At 62.9% G+C, this 17,861-nt stretch overlaps 1 protein-coding gene across 14 annotated transcripts in view; it reads left to right on the top strand.

The window, feature by feature from the left end:
- The window catches only part of LOC115847107 (monocyte to macrophage differentiation factor 2), a 126,098-nt gene that overhangs the window by 107,689 nt on the left and 548 nt on the right, over positions 1-17,861 (top strand). For all 14 annotated transcript variants that reach the window (XM_060285659.1, XM_060285670.1, XM_060285663.1 and 11 more), the window contains 9 exons: positions 3,579-3,739; positions 7,475-7,587; positions 8,207-8,444; positions 9,134-9,306; positions 14,220-14,370; positions 15,354-15,544; positions 15,660-16,011; positions 16,975-17,114; positions 17,464-17,603. In XM_060285659.1, coding sequence (XP_060141642.1) covers positions 3,579-3,739; positions 7,475-7,587; positions 8,207-8,444; positions 9,134-9,306; positions 14,220-14,370; positions 15,354-15,544; positions 15,660-16,011; positions 16,975-17,114; positions 17,464-17,603 — 1,659 coding nt within the window. The remainder of the gene's footprint in view (positions 1-3,578; positions 3,740-7,474; positions 7,588-8,206; positions 8,445-9,133; positions 9,307-14,219; positions 14,371-15,353; positions 15,545-15,659; positions 16,012-16,974; positions 17,115-17,463; positions 17,604-17,861) is intronic.

Raw genomic sequence — 17,861 nt, 5'->3', positions numbered from 1 at the left:
ATTTTTATTTTAAAAAATGTTTTGGCCGCATCATGCGTCATGAGGGATCAGTTCCCCGACCAGGGATCGAATCCGCGCCCCCTGCCGTGGAAGCGCAGTCTTAACCGCTGGACCACCAGGGAAGTCCCCCAGATGATTTCTTTTTAAATTTATATTTCTTTCTAAATTTATATTGAGATTTGATTTGGTTTATTTTTATTTATTTTACTGTGGTGAGAACATTTAACATGAAAGCTATGCTCTTAAACTTTTAAGTGTGCAGTACAGTATTGTTAACTGTAGGTGCACTGTTGTACAGCAGGTCTCTAGAACTCGCTCATCCTGCGTAATTGAGACTTCATGCTCATTGATGAGCAGTTTCTCTTGTCTGCCCTCCTGCCCCCACCCCTGGTAACCGCCCCTCTGCTCGCTGATTCTGTGAGTTTGACTGTTTTGGGTCCCTCATGTAAGTGGAGTCACACAGTACGTGTCCTTCTGTGATTGGCTTATTTCACTGAGCATCATGTCTTCAGGGTTCATCCGTGTTGTTGCATATTGCAGGATTTCCTTCTTTATTTTTTATTTTTTTTTGCGGTACGCGGGCCTCTCTCTGTTGTGGCCTCTCCCATTGCGGAGCACAGGCTCCGGACGCGCAGGCTCAGCGGCCACGGCTCACGGGCCCAGCCGCTCCGTGGCGTGTGGGATCCTCCCGGACCGGGGCACGAACCCGTGTGCCCTGCATCGGCAGGCGGACTGTCAACCACTGCGCCACCAGGGAAGCCCTCCTTCTTTATTTAATGGATAATGTTCCATTGTGTTATAAACCAGATTTTCTTTATTCATTCATTCGTCAGTAGACCTTGCGTTTGATTCCACGTCTCGGATATTATGAGTAGTGCTGCAGTGAACACCAGGGTGCTAATATTTCTTGGAGATCCTGATTTCAATTCTTTTGGATAAACACCAAGAAGTGGAATTGCTGGATCATAAGGTAGTTCTACTTACAGCTTTTTGAGGAACCTCCATACTGTTTTACACAGTGGCTGCACCAGTTTGCATTCCTGCCAGCAGTGCACAAGGGTTCTGATTTTTCCACATCGTCACCAATACTTGTTGACTCTGGTCTTTTTTATGAAACCATGACAGGCATGGGGTGGCAGCTGCTTGAGTTTTGACTTGCATTTCCCTGATGATTATGTATGTTGAGAACCTTTTCATGCTCCTCTGGCTGGCTGTCTACTTTGGAGACATATCTAGTCAAGTCTTCAGTGCATTTTTAATAGGGTTATTAGTGGTTTGTTTTGTTTTGTTTTGTTTTGTTTTTGCTTTTGAGTTGTAGGAATTCCTTACGTGTATTGGGAAATTCACCCCTTATCTGATATGTGGTTTGCAAATGTTTTCTCCCATTCCGTGGGTTGCCTTCTTATTCCGTTAATGGTTTCCTTTGCTGCACAGAAGCCTTTTCATTTGACGTAACGCCGCTTGTCTATTTGTGTTTTTATTGCCTGCGCCTTTGGTGTCATGTCCCTGAAATCGTCGTGCCTACTTGGTGCTTGCCCGGACGGGTGGGCCAGGCCGCTGCGCCTTGTTTGTGCCCCACGGTACGGCAGGGCTGGCCGGTGGCGCGTCCTCAGCGCTGACCTCGCTGGGACCCGACACCAAAGCTCTACTTGGCAGTAGCTGGTGGACTGTTTCTCCGTGCAGGCCTGCCTGTCTGTCCCGTTGAGTTCTGGGCGGAATGGAGAAGGGCAATAAATGTTGAAAACAAAATGGAGCTAGGCTCTGACGAGCAGATTCATCCTTTTTTGACGACATAAAGCTCTTCGTGCATGCACGTGTGTGTGTAATTCAACCAGCGAGGAGAACGGACGAGAGGAGCAAGATAAGCAGTGGAAACAAGGCGACGCGCCTGAAGCCTGTCCCTCCCCAGGAGCAGGACAGAGGGGGGTCATGCTGTCTGTGGACAAAAGTGAAGTTACGTCAGAGAGAGCAGCAAAGTGCAGGCACAAGGAGAACGTGGGGAAGGGAGCCCGAGGCCCGTGGGGCGCGGAGGAGGCCGAGGCTGCAGCCCGCCCGACACTTCCGCACCAACCCTGCCGCTGACATGGCCCCTCGGTTTTTCCCGTGGGCCTGATCGCCAGGACCCCCGGCACGACGGTCACTGCAACAGCCGGAGTCCCTGAGCTGCTCCGGGCGCCGGCAAGCCCTCCAGGCAGGATGAAGAGCCTAGGGACAGTGCCGTCCTCGCACGATGCCCGCAGACGCCCGCCTTGCCCCCCGGAATCCGCCAGTAAGAGGCACAGCCCAGCGTCACCCCCAGACCCAGTTACCTCTGGGTGGTTTGATTTGCTTGTCAATGGATCTCTGCTCACCTGTCAGAGCACCTGGCAGGTGTGGTCAGGGACCCTCCGGTGTGAGGATGCTCTCAGAATGCACGGCCCACCGACGGGCTTGCTGCCGGGATGAGGAACCGTGCGGGCGAGACACCGACTGGCATTTAGAGGGAGGAATCGCCCGGAGCTCTGCTCGCCGCACCCGCCCCACGGCCTCCCCAGGAGGCTGGTGAGGACAGCGTGGTGCTTCTGTCACATTGCAGGCGACTCGGACACCAGGTCCTGCATGCTGGTGGCTGGGGCCCGGGAGACGCGGGAGGAGGGGCTTGAGATGGGCGGAGCTGACCTCGCAGGCTCCCATCGAGGGAGGCAGGCGGCCCCCCACGTGCCCAGTGTTCCCTGGAAAGGGAGTGCCACGGGCCCTCTACCCCAGACGGCCGTCCCCCAGGGTGGGATGGGGTTGGAGGGCCGGGAAGGACCTAGCTCTGTGCCGCCGCCTGGGAGCCCCTCCCGCCCCTCTTCTCTGCCCGCCGCCCGGCCCCAGACACGGCCAGGCAGCCCCCGTGAGTGGGGTCGTTTGTGGGTTTCCTAACGGTATCTCTTGAGTTTTCCGGTAGCGCCCGCGATCCCTGCCTCCTGGCGCTGCCTTAGCCGTCGTCTTCCGCCCCCTGCCGGGACGCGGCGGCACTTAGCCGCCCTATTCCGCCCCCTGCCGCCCCCTGCCGGGACGCGGCGGCACTTAGCCGCGCTCTTCCGCCTCCTGCCGGGACGCGGCGGCACTTAGCCGCGCTCTTCCGCCTCCTGCCGGGACGCGGCGGCACTTAGCCGCGCTCTTCCGCCTCCTGCCGGGACGCGGCGGCACTTAGCTGCGCTTGTCTGATCACCGCCCCAAGAGATGCGCCTCTGCTTGCTTCCTCTGTTAGTTACGTTCCTCACTTAAGACACCTGCCCTCGTCTCTCTTGCTCTCGAGTACAAAGGGCAATTCCTGTTGCTCGTCCGAACGGTCACAGCTGCTCTGTTCTCTGATTCTCAAAGAGAAGATGTGAAAAGAAGCCGTTTACCAGAGTCCTTTTCCAGCGTGGCCTCGGGCGGTCCTTCCTGTGAGGGTTTGTAGGCGATGTGCCTCACACAGGTTATGGATCTGAATCCAGTTCCCGGCCTGACGCTGGCAGGCTGACAGATCGCGGTGGGTGTTTTGAGCGTCCGCCGTTCTCACGCACAGAGAGCGGCGGGTTCGGCGTGACTCTTGGTCTCTGTCTTGGCAGCCAGGAGCCCCTCTCCACGGCCAGCTTCACCATGGCGGGCCTGGTTCCGGACCTGCAGCACATCCTCTTCTGGATGTCCAACTCGGTTGAGCTTCTGTACTTTATCCAGCAGAAGTGCCCACTCTACATGCAGAGCCTGGAGGAGGACCTGGATGTCACAGGTATGGCCGCGCTGCTGCTCCCAGGTGGTGAGCAGGGGAGAGGTGGCCCCCAGAGCAGAGACGGGTGTGTGTCGGGGGCGTCCCCAAAGAGTGAGGTGACCTGCCGGTCGGGCTATAACCCGGTGCCTCTCGTCTGTGACGCGTCGGCGTTCTCTGTCCCCGTCATTTCACGCAGCCCCACTGGGGGAGGCCCGGGAGACACAGGTCACTCACTGCATTCTGTCAGCCCTTGGCCGCCAGCCCCTCCAGAACGCACCGCAGTCTCAGAAAGGAGGCGCGTTGCTCGTGAGAGTTACGAGACTGTGCGACACGTGTTGACTTCAGAGACTAAAACGTAGGAAAACGTGCCTCCTAGAGCTGATGCAACGCAGTGTAAAGCGCTGAAAACGCTCAGTGAGAGAGTGACTCTGACTGGGGCGGTCTAGGAGGGCTTCGTGGAGAAGGTGGTATTCGGCCAGGCCCTGAGGGGGTGTGAGATGTCAGCTGGCATGTGTCTGATGGGGCCGCAGCGCGTCCTGGCACTGAGCCGGGACGGAGCAGCGGGGCTGCATGCAGCAAGACCGGGTGTGGCAGCCGGGGACCAGGGGCTTGGTTTCGTCCCGTGCGGCCTCGCTCTGCCCCGCGAGGACAGAGCCGGGGGCCTGCCTGCCTCGGGGAGCGGTGGGGAGGCCGCTCAGCAGGACGGGCGCGGCCGTGTCTCCCGGGACACAGGCTCACAGTCGGCCTGAGGCCCTGGCCCCTGCTGGTTCCCCTGATGCCGACCGGCTAGGTTCCTAGGGGAGGGGCTCGTGGCGGCCTCCGGCGAGGGGGCTGGTCTGCCCAGGGGCGGGCTGTCCCACTCTGCGCTCAGTTGGCCACCGGCTTCGGAGACGGGATGGCGGGGCCGAGGCCCTGGGGCGTCCCGGCCAGGCCCGGGGAGACGGGGTCCGCCTACCTTCCTCTCGTCAGTTGTGGTTTCTGAGTCTTTTCTCCCCCCGACTTCCCAGGGAAGGGGCAGTGGGGACTGTCTTGGGCTCCCAGGGCCTCCGTGGATATGTGGCAGAAGCAGTGTCTCCTCCGTGCCCCAGTGGTCGGTCATTCGTTGCAGGCCCGCTGGCCTGTCGCTCCCTCCCTTGTCCCCCTTGGGCGGACATTGTGAACACCATCCAGTAGACCCCCAGGATGGGGCAGCTGCTGTCTGTCCACCGGGCCTGGGTTGGACACAGACTGTCACCCACCTTTGCCCCGCACGTGACGCGAGGACCACACCTCCCGAGTCTCCGTCGCCCGCGCGCCTCGCTCTGCGCAGCGGCCCAGGCCCACCCCGTGCCTGGTGCTGCCGGAATCCAGCGCCTGCAGAGGCTTCCTGTCACCTCTCTCCCCAGACCCTGCTGAGCTCCTTTGGGGGGGTGGCCTCCAGCCCCCCAGGACTGAGGCCGCAGCGCTCAGCGGGCTCTGAGTGGAGGGGACTGTTGTGCACGTGGCGTCGGCCGGTGAGCACCCGGCCTCTGGCTGGTCCTTCCGTGCGGAAGCCAGGAGGCCGGCACACGTCGGGAGACGGCACCCCGTCACCCCGACTTCGGGCACAGTGCTCACAGGCGAGTCCCGCCGGTGCCCCTCCTTGTCTGGACATATTTCAGACGCTGTGTTGAGAGGCTGCAGGCCTGGGGTTAGCGTATCCTTCACAGGGACCCTGGGTCAGGCTGATTTTCATGAAAAGAGCTGCTGGGGGGCTCTGCTGTTAGGAAGATATTCTTGGTCCAAGGCCCAGATGTCGTGTAGCCCAGTTGACGTTGGGAGAGTGAGCACGTGGACGGCTGGGGTCCCACCTCTGCCCGCCCCGGGGACCACAAGGGCTGGGGAAGCCACAGCAGGACCTGAGCGTCCCGGAAACAACGTCCGGGGCGGTGCAGGCTCCGGAGAACTCAGAGGAAAAAACCGTCAACCAGGGGGCGAAGGGAAGGTCAGAGTTGGCGTGTTTGGCCTCCTGACCTTCAGCAGGAAATATCTGTGGGAAGAATTCTAAAAACAGAGATGTGTCATGTCCTGAAAACTGGAAAAAGAGCTTTTTCTTCCCCAAACAACCTTTTCTGTCTGAAGCTCTTATCCAGGAAGCCCGTTCACAGGGGAAGATAAAAGATTAGCCCATCAGGGGGGACGTTTATTTAATTCATTTAAAGTTCTCCTGTAAGGCTTTGAGGCTCTGCCTCAGCGCCTGCGGACTGTGGGGTCCCAGGGGGCAGTCCTCAGCCCCGGGGCCTCGGGAGGGAGGGGGGACGAGGCCCGGGTCCTCTGACAGGCGCGTGCGGGCGTCAGCTGAGTCGGAAACCCCAGCAGAGCCCGCGCCGCGGCTAGGAGGGTTTCAGGGTGTTTCTGCGGCGTCTGCTGGGAGCCGCCCGGGGTTGTGCTCTGTGGACCCCCAGCCTCCTCCCTCTGTCCGTTCTCTCCTCCCTCTCTCCAGAGCCCCCGGGCCCACGTGAGGGACGTAGGTCTCCTTCTCAGACAAGCTGGTGCCGTCAGAGCCTGCGGCCCCTGCAGTCACCCGATTGGCTTCTCCCCCAAAGCCCAGGGGGGCTGCAGGGAGCAGCCAGACCCTGCTGGGCTCCGGGAAGGGCCCTGGGGAGGCCCCGCAGGCCTCCGGCTTCCTGGTCGGGAGGGTTCTGGGGTGTGAGCCCTGGAGGCTCAGGGAGCCCCGAGCCCTCGATGGGCCATGCTGGCGTCTGCAGGGCGCGTCTCTGACGGACGCGCACACCGTTTCCGTTGGCCCAGTAGCCGGGCGGCCCCGTCCCTGTGCTCCTGGGAGGCCCAGCTTAGCACTCAGGGCGATTCCCGGCCTCCCTCCCTCCCTGAAAGAAGGTTCCCAGACGTGGGGCCCCCTCTGTGCATTAAGCAAGAGGCCGCACGGGACGGGCAGCGCAGGAAAGCCTTGCCGCCGGCCTTCCGTCCTCGTCAGGAGAAGCGAGGGGCCGAGCGAGCGGAGGACGGAGGCGGGCATCCCGTCCGGTCCCTCCCCAAGTGCCACTGGGGCCGCTGGCACCAGGCACCTCATGCCTCCCGACTTCGGGAAGGCCCCTCGGGATGGCCCCTCCCTGTTGGGCCCCTGGTCTTGGGGACCCCGTGGCCAGCCTGGCCTCTTGGCCGTACAGGAGCCCCACCCGGGGGAGGGAGTCAGCTGGCGTCGCTCACACCCCCCAGTCCCAGCCGCAGCTGCAGCCCCCTGGCCGCTGCCCAGCCTGGGAGGCCCGTCCCCCGAGGTGCTGAGCGCCCAGGGTTTCCGCTCTGTGCCTGAGACACGGCAGTGTCTTCCCTGGGGGGCGCTAGTGGGGGAGAACGGGGCACGAGGGCCATCTGGGCTTCTCGGGAAAGTGTCGTGTCGGCCTCCTTAGGACCTCTGGCCAGGTGTCCTTCGACCTGTCTCCCGAGTGAGGAGTGACCTGCGGGCCAGGATCTGCCAGCGCTGGGCACTTGGTCCCGACCCGTATCCGGAAGCTGCTAGCGTGCGAGCATCTGCTGCGCTTGGTATCGAGTTGGTGCCCGTGGGCTTGGAAGCTCGGGGCCTGGGGTCCTGGCCACCTCAGCCGGGTCCCGGGGGCCCCGTGGCTTTGGTTTGTCACGTTTTCCAAACCCAAGAGGAGGTGCTGGGCGGAGCCCTCAGGAGGCGTCGGGTGGGGGTTTGAACTCGCGGCAGTTCCAGAAGGTTCGTGCCCGAGTCCCCCCTCCCCTGCCCTGCAGTGACAGCGCCACGTTCCCCCGCAGGCTCGAAGGAGTCCCTGTTCTCCTGCACGCTCACGGCCAGTGAGGAGGCCATGGCCGTGCTGGAGGAGGTCATCCTGTACGCCTTCCAGCAGTGCGTGTACTACGTCTCCAAGGTACGGCCTCTGCGTGCGCGTTCTCCCGGGGGACCTGGGTGCCGGCCTGGCCGCCTCTGCCCGCCCGGACCCCGGCCTCGGGCCCTGGCCCCCTCACCTGCTGTTGCTCTCGTCGAGCGAGTCCTCTGCCCCAGGCGGGGCCAGCGAGCGAGAGAGACGAGGCCGGCTGCTCTGGGGAGGCGGCTCGGACGGCGGGACAGCCGTGTGGTGGTTCCGGCTGCCGTGGCCCTGGCTCCCCTGCCCGCGCCGTCCCTAACGCTGGTGGGGGCAGCCGTGCAGCGATGTCGCGGGACTCAGAGCCGAGCGGGGGACCCTGGGGCTCTGCCGCCCCCACTCCGTCCAGTAAAACCCTTCTGATAAAATAAGAAGAGGGCGAAGCCCCCTGCCCTCAGGGTCCTCTGGGTGCCGTCCGGCCCCTTTGCCGGAGCCCCTGCAGCCCGTGTCATCTGTGCCTTCGCTGGGAGCTTTACCGACCCCCCTCCCCGCCGCGGCTCCTGCTGGCTGAGCCCGGCGCTCACACGTGGGTCGCTGACACACGTGGTCTGGCCGAGGCGTGAGCGGGATGGGTCGGGCCCGGGGCCCCTGCCCACAGCAGCCGGTGTTTTCCTCTCGCCCCCAGTCCCTGTACGTGTGCCTCCCGGCCCTGCTGGAGTGCCCCCCCTTCCAGCTGGAGTGCCGCGAGAGCTGGTGCTCGGCCCCTCAGCTGCCCGAGGAGCTGCACCGCGTCGTGTCCATCTACCAGGCCACCCTGGACCTCCTGCGGCCGCTGCAGGTGCACCCCGAGATCGCCGCCCAGGTGCTGGCCTACCTCTTCTTCTTCTCCGGCACGCTGCTCTTCAACCAGCTCCTGGACAAGGGTGAGGGTCCGGGGCGGACAGCCCGCAGGGCCACTGAGCGTGTCCTTCCGGAGACCAGCGGGCTGAGCTGTCCCGCTCCATGGGGTCTGGGCGGGTGCCGCGGGGGGAGGACGTGCTGCAGAGCCTGTCCCCGTGGGAGCGGGAGCCGCCCGTCCGTGTCTGCACAGGGCCCCGCCGGCCTTTCCTGGTTTATTTTATCCCTGCGTGGCCTGGGGCCCCTGTGAGCGAGGAGGCAGCAGGCTCAGGGAAGTGACGTGGCCTTTGACCCTGCCTCACTGCCACCCAGATCTCCTCCATCGCCCTGCCCAGCGCTCAGGGCCGAGGCAGTGCTGGGGTGCGGGGCAGGGAGAGTGGGGCCAGCCCACAGCACGTGCGAAGCCTGGACCACGGCCCTCTGCACTTGGGGTCGCGTGGCTGTCACTGCCCCTCCCTGCCCTGCCACCTTCACCTCCCACCTCCATACCCACCCACCCATGCCCAGAGAGGGGTCTGGAAGCAGGTAGTTGTCTTAGAAACTGACGTAAGGTCTTCCGACTGTCCAGAGGCCTGGTGGGGGGGGGGGGGCGCGGGAGGAGGACAGGACTAGGGCCCAGCCGGGCCTGGCTCCCTCGGGGTGGGGGGTGGCGGGCAGCATGCCTGCCCTGCGAGGGCTGCCCGGCATCACCCTCGTTCCCTCCCTCCGTTCCCAGGGCCCTCTCTGAGTTGCTTCCACTGGCCCAGAGGCGTCCAGGCCTGTGCCCGCCTGCAGCAGCTCCTGGAGTGGACACGGAATGCCGGCTTTGGCGAGGCTGGAGAGCGCTTCTTCCGGAAGCTTTCCTGCACACTCAGCCTGCTGGCCACGCCCAGTGCCCAGCTCGTGCAGGTGGGAGGGGTATGGAGGGTGGGGGCAGCGGGCGCAGCGAGGATGGGGCGGCACCCTGCACGGTCGCCAGCTTGCAGACCAGGAGGGGCTCAGTGGGCTTGCAGTGGCTTAGTCCACAGCTGTTCCCACCTGCAGGCGGGATAACGGCCCCAGGATGTCTGTGTCTAGTCTCTGACCTGCAGCTGTGGCCACAGGGGGCCCTGCTGATGTGGGGAGGTCACCCTGGGGCACCTGGTGGCCCTGTCTAAGCACACGAGTCCTTAAAACTGGGAAAATATTTGCAAACGATGAGACCAACAAGGGCTTAACTTCCAAAATCTACAAACAACTCATACAGCTCGATATCAAAAAACAACACAATAAAAAAATGGGCAAAAACCTAAACAGACATTTCTCCAAAGAAGATATACAGATGACCAAAAGGCACATGAAAAGACGCTCAGCATTGCTGGTTATCAGAGAAATGCAAGTTGAAACTACAGTGAGGTATCACCTCACACCGGTTGGAATGGCCATCATTCAAAAGCCTACAAATAACAAATGCTGGAGAGGGCGTGGACAGAAGGGAGCCTCTTGCACTGTTGGTGGGGATGTAAACTGTGCAGCCACTATGGAGAACGGTATGGAGGTTCCTCCAAAAACTAAAGATAGAGCTACCATATGACCCAGCAATCCCACTCCTGGGCACATATCCAGAGAAAACTCTAATTCGAAAAGACATGTGCACCGCAGTGTTCATAGCAGCACTATTTTCAATAGCCAAGACACGGAAGCCACCTAAATGTCCATCAACAGACAACTGGCTTAAGGAGATGCGGTACACGTATGCGATGGAGTACTACTCAGCCATATAAAAGAATGAAATAATGCCATTTGCAGCAACATGGATGGACCTAGAGATTGTCATACTAAGCGAAGTCAGTCAGAAGGAGAAGGAGAAAGACAAATACCATATGATATGACTTCTGTGTGAAATCTAAAAATATGATACAAATGAATTTATTTACAGAACAGAAACAGACTCACAGGCATAGAAAACAAACTTATGGTTACCAGAGGGGAAAGCGGGCGGGGGGAGAGATAAATTAGGAATTTGGGATTAACAGATACAAACTACTATACCTAAAACAGGTAAACAGCAAGGTTCTACTGCACAGCACAGGGAACTATACTCAATATCCCGTGATAAACCATAATGGAAAGGAATCCGAAGCAGGATCGTATATATATATAATCACTTTGCCGTAGACCAGTAACTAACAGAACGTTGCAAATCAACTATACTTGAACAAAAGAAGAAAGAGGGAAGCAGAAGAGTGGGTCAGAGAGACAGGAAAGGGCTGGCTCTGAAGGTGGAGGACGGGGCCACGGGGCAAGGGTACAGCAGCCTCCAGGAGCTGGGAATGGCCCTCGGCTGGAGGCCAGCACAGGAACGGGACCTCAGTCCTACAACCACAGGCAAACGGATCCTGCCCTGGAGCCGCCAGAAGGAGCACAGCCCTGCAACTCCTGATTCTAACCTGTGCGACCTGTGCTGGACGTCCGACCCCCAGAACTGTAAGACTGCGCTCACGGTGATCTCACTGCCACCTTCATGGTCATTTGTTAGAATAGCAGCAGGAAACAGACACCAGCTCACCTGCCTCCCTCACCTGCTGTGCGACATGGTCGTCACAGGTAATCAGCGAGACCAAGCTACCCAGGCCCTTTCCTGCCGGGCAGTGACATGGAACCCACCCGGGGGATGGCCAGCGTGTTTGCAGGGCGGCCCCATGGACTCCGCTTCCCACGCCCTGGGGAGCTGCTCCGTGTTTGAACCGCGTAGGGGACCGGCTGCCCCGTCCACCCCCGTGAAGTCCCAGCTGACGTGAGCGCAGCCAGGAAGCCCCACATGGCAGTGACGGCGTCCACAGCCACGGCCACCACGGGCAGCCGCGAGCCACTGTGTGGAGCTCAGACTTGGGCAGAGCATCCGCCTGCAGAGGGGAAGACGAGATGGGGTCCCCCCTGGGGCGCTGCTGTGCACACTGCTCTTGCCCTGGGCCTGGCACACAGGCGTGTGCCCTGGCGAAGTTACCACAGGGGTCCGCGACCCCCAGGCCACGGACCAGTACCAGTCCGTGGCCTGATAGGAACCGGGCCGCCCAGCAGGAGGTGAGCGGTGGGTGAGCGGGTGAAGCTCCAGCTGTATGTACAGCCGCTCCCCATGGCTCGCGTCACCGCCTGAGCTCCGCCTCCTGTCGGACCAGCGGCGGCGTCAGGTTCTCACAGGAGCGCGACCCCTACTGTGAACCGCATGTGCGAGGGATCTAGGTGGCACGCTCCTTCCGAGAATCTAATGCCTGGTGATCCCAGGTGGTGACGCTGGCGCTGGGGAGGGGCCGCAAGTGCAGATCCTTAGCACAGAGGTTTGACTGTCCAGAGAGCATAATAAGTCAGTTACTTGCAGACTCATATCAAAACCCTGTCAGTGAGCGGCAAGTGACAATTAGCTCAGGGCTCCCACTGAGTCTGCATTGTGGTGAATTGTATAATTATTTCATGACACATTACAGTGTAATAATAATAGAAATAAAGTGCACAATAGATGTAATGCGCTTGAATCATCCCCACACCATCCCCCACTGGCGCCCAGTCCGTGGAAAAATTGTCTTCCACGAAACCGGTCCCTGGTGCCAAACGCATTGGGGCCCGCTGAGTTACCAAGCTGGGTGCTTCAGGTTTGCGTGGTTTTCTGTGGTTTCTGTGGTGTTTGTACTTCAGTACAAAATGCACGGCAAGGAAGGAGCAGCGGTGCACTAGCTGCTCAGCTGCGCCTCTCCCTGCACAGCTGGGAGCTGCCCGCTCCGTCCTCTGGCAGAAGACTGGGGTCTATTTCTAGAGCATTTAAGACCGAGGGTCTCCAGGTTGGGACACGGGATCTCACCCTGAAGGAGGGAGCACCCCGGTGGCAGAGCCCCCATTGCTGGAGCCCCGCACTCTCGACCACCAGGCCCGGGCCTGCGCCCTCCAAGCAGGGCGCGGCCAACTTGGCAGGGCTGGCGGTCAGCGACAGCCCAGGGCAGGACGGAGGATGCTGACACTGGGCCTCCACAGCCAACCAGCCAGGAGAGGGAGAGAGAGGCAGGGAGTGAGGCAAAGAGGCCTCAGGCCATAGTTTGCCACCCTCAAAACGGACTGTTCAGGGAGGAGAAACTTACTTAAAAACCATTTGTAGGGCTTCCCTGGTGGCGCAGCGGTTGAGAGTCCGCCTGCCGATGCAGGGGACGCGCGTTCATGCCCTGGTCCGGGAAGATCCCACATGCCGCGGAGCAGCTGGGCCCGTGAGCCATGGCCGCTGAGCCTGCGCGTCCGGAGCCTGTGAGGAGAGGCCCGCGTACAGAGGAAAAAAAAAAAAAAAAAAAAAAACATTTGTATCGTCTTAAAGATAAGGGAAGATACAGTAACCATTACATAACAGGATGCTATAAATAAGAGAACAAAAAGAATTCTTGGAAGTTACAACTACGACAGCAGAGATGCAGAGTTCAGTAGCAGAGCTGGAAGATAAAGTCCGGGAGATCGCCCGGAAGCAGAGCCAGCAAGGTGGAAGAGGCGCTCGCACCTGCTGGGGGACGGCTCAGCGCCGTCGGGGCGCCCGCCGACGCCAGCCTCGGAGAAGCACAGGCGTGGCGAAGCGTGGCTTCTAGGACGAAAGTCAAAACCACCTCCGGGCAGACGAGGCCGTCCTGTGCTGTCATGTGTTTGGGGTGGAGGTGTCAGGAAGAGGCCGCTCTCCCCGCTTCCCCACGTAGCTTAGGATGTTGTCTGTCCCTTCAGTGTCGATACTCGACAACCACCGCCCAGGCCTCTTGATGTGGGCAGTAAAATCAAACGTGGGCGAAACAGAGAAGAAGGAAGAAAGAAGGAAATTAAGGGACCGGTCAAGTGAGGCCCCGCATCCAAGCAGCGTGAGGCCAGAGACGGCAGGGCCGACAGGGAGTGAAGACAAACCGACAGTTGCCCAGCCCGCTCGACCCGAGTGTCCGGACTGCAGGTGCAGCCGGTGGGTGAAAAGCACAGTGGCTGAAACAGACCTGCACCAAGACGCGCTCACAGGCTTGCAGAGACGCCGCTGAGCTTCCAGAGAAGAAGGAGAGCAGCTCGGGTCTGGAGGTCAGCGGTCAGGATGGTTTCCGACTTCTCAGGAGCGAATGCAGGAGCTGCCTCCCATATTCCCTCCGAGGCCAGCTCGAGCCTGGAGTCCTGATGCCTGATGGCGGGGACAGTGGCCTGAGGACGCTCTCCCACGCCAGGCCCCCAGCGTCCCCCTAGCACAGGCCTCCCTGGGAAGCTCCTCGAGAGCAGAAGGACGGGGTTCCAGGAAGCAAGACGGACGGAGACGGTAACTCAGCGACCTGCCGTTTGTCTTCTGCCAGGGCGCCTTCCCTGCCCCCGGCTGCCCCCGCAGTCTCGTGCGGCACCTAATGCTACCGTCGTGCCTTCGTGCAGGTCTTTGACCTGCTTGACTCCCTTCACACGGTACGAGGCGGGGGTCCTATTTCACGGCCCCCTAACCTCCCAGTGGTCTCGCCCCGTTTCTTAGCCCCCCGAGGTGGTGTGACAGGGCTTGTTCGGTGGGCAGGGCACTCGGCGCGGTGCCTGCTGGCCTCTCCGGGGAACGCCCCCCCCCCCCCCCGCCACCTGACCCGGCTCTCGCCCTGGACGCCCACAGGCATGGGGTGAGCTGCCCTCTGCACCGGCCTTGACCTCGGCCTCGCTGACCTCGCTGTCCCGCACGGACGCCCCAGGGCGGAGCGGGTGCTGGCGCAGGGAGCCCTGGGCCCTGCCGCCGGAGCTCCCAGAAGGCAGGCCCTCCCTGGGGGGCGGGCTGGGTCCCCGGCCTTTGACCAGGAGCTCCTTCTCGTCAGCAGATGAGCTGGGCGAACCTGCGGGCCGCGTTCCCTGCCCTGAGCCCCGCGCAGCTGCACCGCCTGCTGACCCAGTACCAGCTGGCCTCGGCCATGGGCCCCATGAGCGCCTGGGAGCCAGGTGCCCAGGACAGCCCCGCAGCCTTCAAGTCAGGTGAGGCCTCTCCTCCGGCTGGAGCTCAGAACTCGGGTGTGGCCCGGGGGCTCCTTGACCCCCAGGTCCCTGGGTCCCCAGGTGGGGGGACAGGGCAGGACACCCGAGGAGGAAGACGGCCCAGGGCGGAGGCTCGCCTTTGCCCCCAGGCTCTCGGCTCAGATCAGAGGTCCCCGCTGCCCCTCATGGGGCCTCGCTGGGTGCACGGCCACCAGGAGGAGAGCAGGGTCTCCACACCAGCTGCCACGGCACAACCTGTCGGGAAACGGTGTCGAGCCATCTTGCCCTGGGTGTATTACGTGTGGAGACAGACGTACATACGTGTGTGTGTATTTTTATGAGTTTTGTATCTCCTCATTAGCAGTATGTACACTATAACACAAGCAAAAACGGAAAGTAAAGGACGGGGGAAGACCCAGATAGAAGTAGGGCTTCCGACACCTGGTCACCTGGGGCTTGGGCCCTGGGCGCCGTCCCCCGCCCCGTTTACTGGTTCACGTCCAAGGCCTTCCGCGGAGGGAGGGAGGGGGCTCTGTGCTGGGCACCGGGAGCAAGGCAGGGGCTGCCGTCTTCCCTCCGTCTGGAAGGCGCGTGTGTCCTCGTGCGGAGGCCAGCACTTAGGCAGGCTGTGCTCAGCCCCGTGACACGTGCGCGGTGCAGGCGGCGTGGCCGCGGGGGCCCGGCAGGAGCAGGTGGTGGCCTGGGGTGCTGGTGTCTGGGCCGGGTGAGCTGGGCTCCAGGCTGGGGTGTGCGGTGGGCCCGGGGGAGCCAGGGGCCGCAGGCAGGGGTCGTGGCGTGGGGCCCAAGTGCCGAATGGTGGCGCCGGGGCTTCATCCTGGGTGCTCGCTGGGACTCAGGAGGCGTGAGAGCGCCGTATGGGCTTGCGCGGCCCCTCCCGTGTCCCCGGGGTCCCATGGCGTCAGGCGGGGGTGGCCGGGCAGCTGCCTCCTGGCCGGGGGGTCACGCCGCCCTCGCCCCTGCAGAGGACATCCTGGAGTCCTATGAAAACCCCCCACCCATCGTTTTGCCGAGCGAGGGCTTCCAGGTGGATCTGGAGGCCGACTGCCTGGACGACAGCCTCCACCAGCACCTCCTCTACATCCGCCACTTCCTGTGGAGCCTGCGGAGCAAGCCCAGCCCCGGCGGCAGGCCCGCGCGGCCAGAGTGTCTCCAGGTACCGGGGTGGACGCAGGAGCGGGGGGCTCCCGAGGCCGCGGAGGCTTGGGGGGCCCCTCTGTCCTCCCAGCACATCGGGCTTCCTGGTGCTGAGTTCTTTCCCCCTCCCCCAGGGCCCGCAACACACCAGCCCCGAGGGCCACCCTGAGGACCAGAGCCGCCCCCTGGCTTCCAGGGACCCTGGCAGGGGAGCCCGTGAGGCCGGCTTGGAGCGCACGCCTCCTTCCGCGGGGGACCCCCAGGCACAGGGCCCTCTGGGAAGGCCGCCAGGCCGCGTGAGCCGTGGGGGGGCCCAGGCCGGGGACCCACACGGGGACCCCTCGTGCCTGCTCACGCCTCCCGGCACCCCACTCAGCCTGGAACCCGCTGTCCCCGACTGGCCGGAAGCCAGCAGTGCCTGTGGGGAAGTGCTTCTGGAAGGGAGGAGGAACGGGCCGAGCGGCCCGGGGTGCGCAGCCCCACAAGGTGAGCCCCGAGCCAGGCCCGCACCCCAGTCCTGGCCCTGCTGGCTCCTGGGCAACTGCCTTGGGGTCCTTCCCCTGCGGGGCCCTGGTGTCGCGTCTGGCCCGGGCTGTCAGAACGCCTGTTGCCCTGGACACAGGACAGGCTCCTGGGGCAGCTGGGGAGGGCACCGCGTGGCTCAGGCCCGGGCAGCTGGGGACTCGGGGAGTCACTCTGCCCGGGGGAGAGGAAGGATGGCCCCATGACGTGTGTTGAGCCCCAGAGCCGATGCGAGGCCATCGGGATTGGTGGGGGGGCGGGGCGGGGGAGCTGGAGCCCTGGGCGTGTGGACACTGGGCTGGCCGGGCTGGAGGGCAACGAAGGGCAAGCATCCCCCAGCCCCGCCCGGCCCCTGGTGAGTCCTCAGTGCTCGCGCCAAGCTTAGAGGGTGCCCTGAGGGCAGGGGTCACTGGAACCGAGCTGGGCCTGAGGCAGGACACCTCTCAGCGACCTGGGCGGTGCCCCGGCAGGGCTCCACAACTGACCTCGTGGGGAGAGAGAGGGCGCAGGACCCTCAGCGTGGGGAGCAGCAAGGCCCAGCTGAAAAGAGCCCCAGCTCCGGAGGGACAGACGTGGGGTCACCGCTGAGAAGTGCGGTGGGAGAGGGCAGGGGAGGGAAAGCAGAGCCCCCTTCTCAACCTTCCGGAAGCACCCGGCCTCTGAGAGGGGCCGGTGTCCCGGGGCAGCACAGGGTGGCCTGACCCCCGTCACCCTGATGGTGGTCCAGGTCTGGCTTTTCCCTTCTGGCCAGACGGGCATCTTTCTGGACCTCTGTGAGCACGTGTCTCTTTGGAGTAGCTAAGCCAGGATGTCCCTGGGTCCGGACTCCTGGGCAGGCGCAGGACCCCGGGGCAGAGTCTGGACAGAGGACTGAGCCGCCGGCCCCTGACCTTACCTAACCTCGCTGCATTTTTCTCGCCCGCCCAGGAGACTGTGCGGCCCCGGCAGCCGAGCCCCCTCCAGCCCCCTCCAGCCACAGCTCCAGCACGGACGACTTCTGCTACATGTTCGTGGTGGAGCTAGACCGAGGCCCCTCCGGGCTGGGCATGGGCCTGGTCGACGGGATGGTGAGTGAGCTGCCCCACCACTTCCTGCAGGCCCCCAGGCTCCTCTTCTTTCCCAGAGACGGGCCCACAGCTGGGGTGGTCACAGGCAGGCGGTGGGCAGAGGCCCATGGCCCTGGGGACCAGGGGCTGGTGGGGGCGTCTCAGCAGCTGCTTCCGCCGCCTGCACCCTCAGGCCTCATGGCGTCTGTCCTGGGCCTGCGGGGACTCTGATGGTGTCCAGCGCTGTCCTTGAAGACACACTGATGACCATACAGGGAGCCCCACCGGGGGAGGGGCGGAGGTGGCCCTGCCTGGAGACCCCTGTGTGCGAGGGGCCCACGGAGCTCTGAGGCTTCCGCTTCTCCCCCAGCACACACCCCTGGGCGCCCCAGGGCTCTACATCCAGACCCTGCTCCCGGGCAGCCCCGCAGCGTCCGACGGGCGGCTGTCGCTGGGAGACCGCATCCTGGAGGTGAACGGCAGCAGCCTGGTGGGCGTCAGCTACCTGAGGTACCGCGCCTCGCCCCCCCCCCAGCCTGTGGGAGGCCACGCCCACCTGAGGTACCGCGCCTCGCCCCGCCCCCCGCCTGTGGGAGGCCACGCCCACCCTTGGGACGTCGGAGCTGAGTAAATGGAGGCACAGCCGTCGGCCCGGCTCCCAAGGGCCACCCCCCGCCCTTCCCCCGCACTGGCCCTCCGATGACACACCGGTCCCCGCAGGGGCTCAGGCACCTTGGGGTGGGGCGGGCTCTGGACCAGGCCGCGAGA

The sequence above is a fragment of the Globicephala melas genome, chromosome 15, assembly GCF_963455315.2.
Source record: "Globicephala melas chromosome 15, mGloMel1.2, whole genome shotgun sequence".
NCBI lineage: Eukaryota > Metazoa > Chordata > Mammalia > Artiodactyla > Delphinidae > Globicephala > Globicephala melas.
This window is presented reverse-complemented; position numbering and strand designations above follow the sequence as displayed.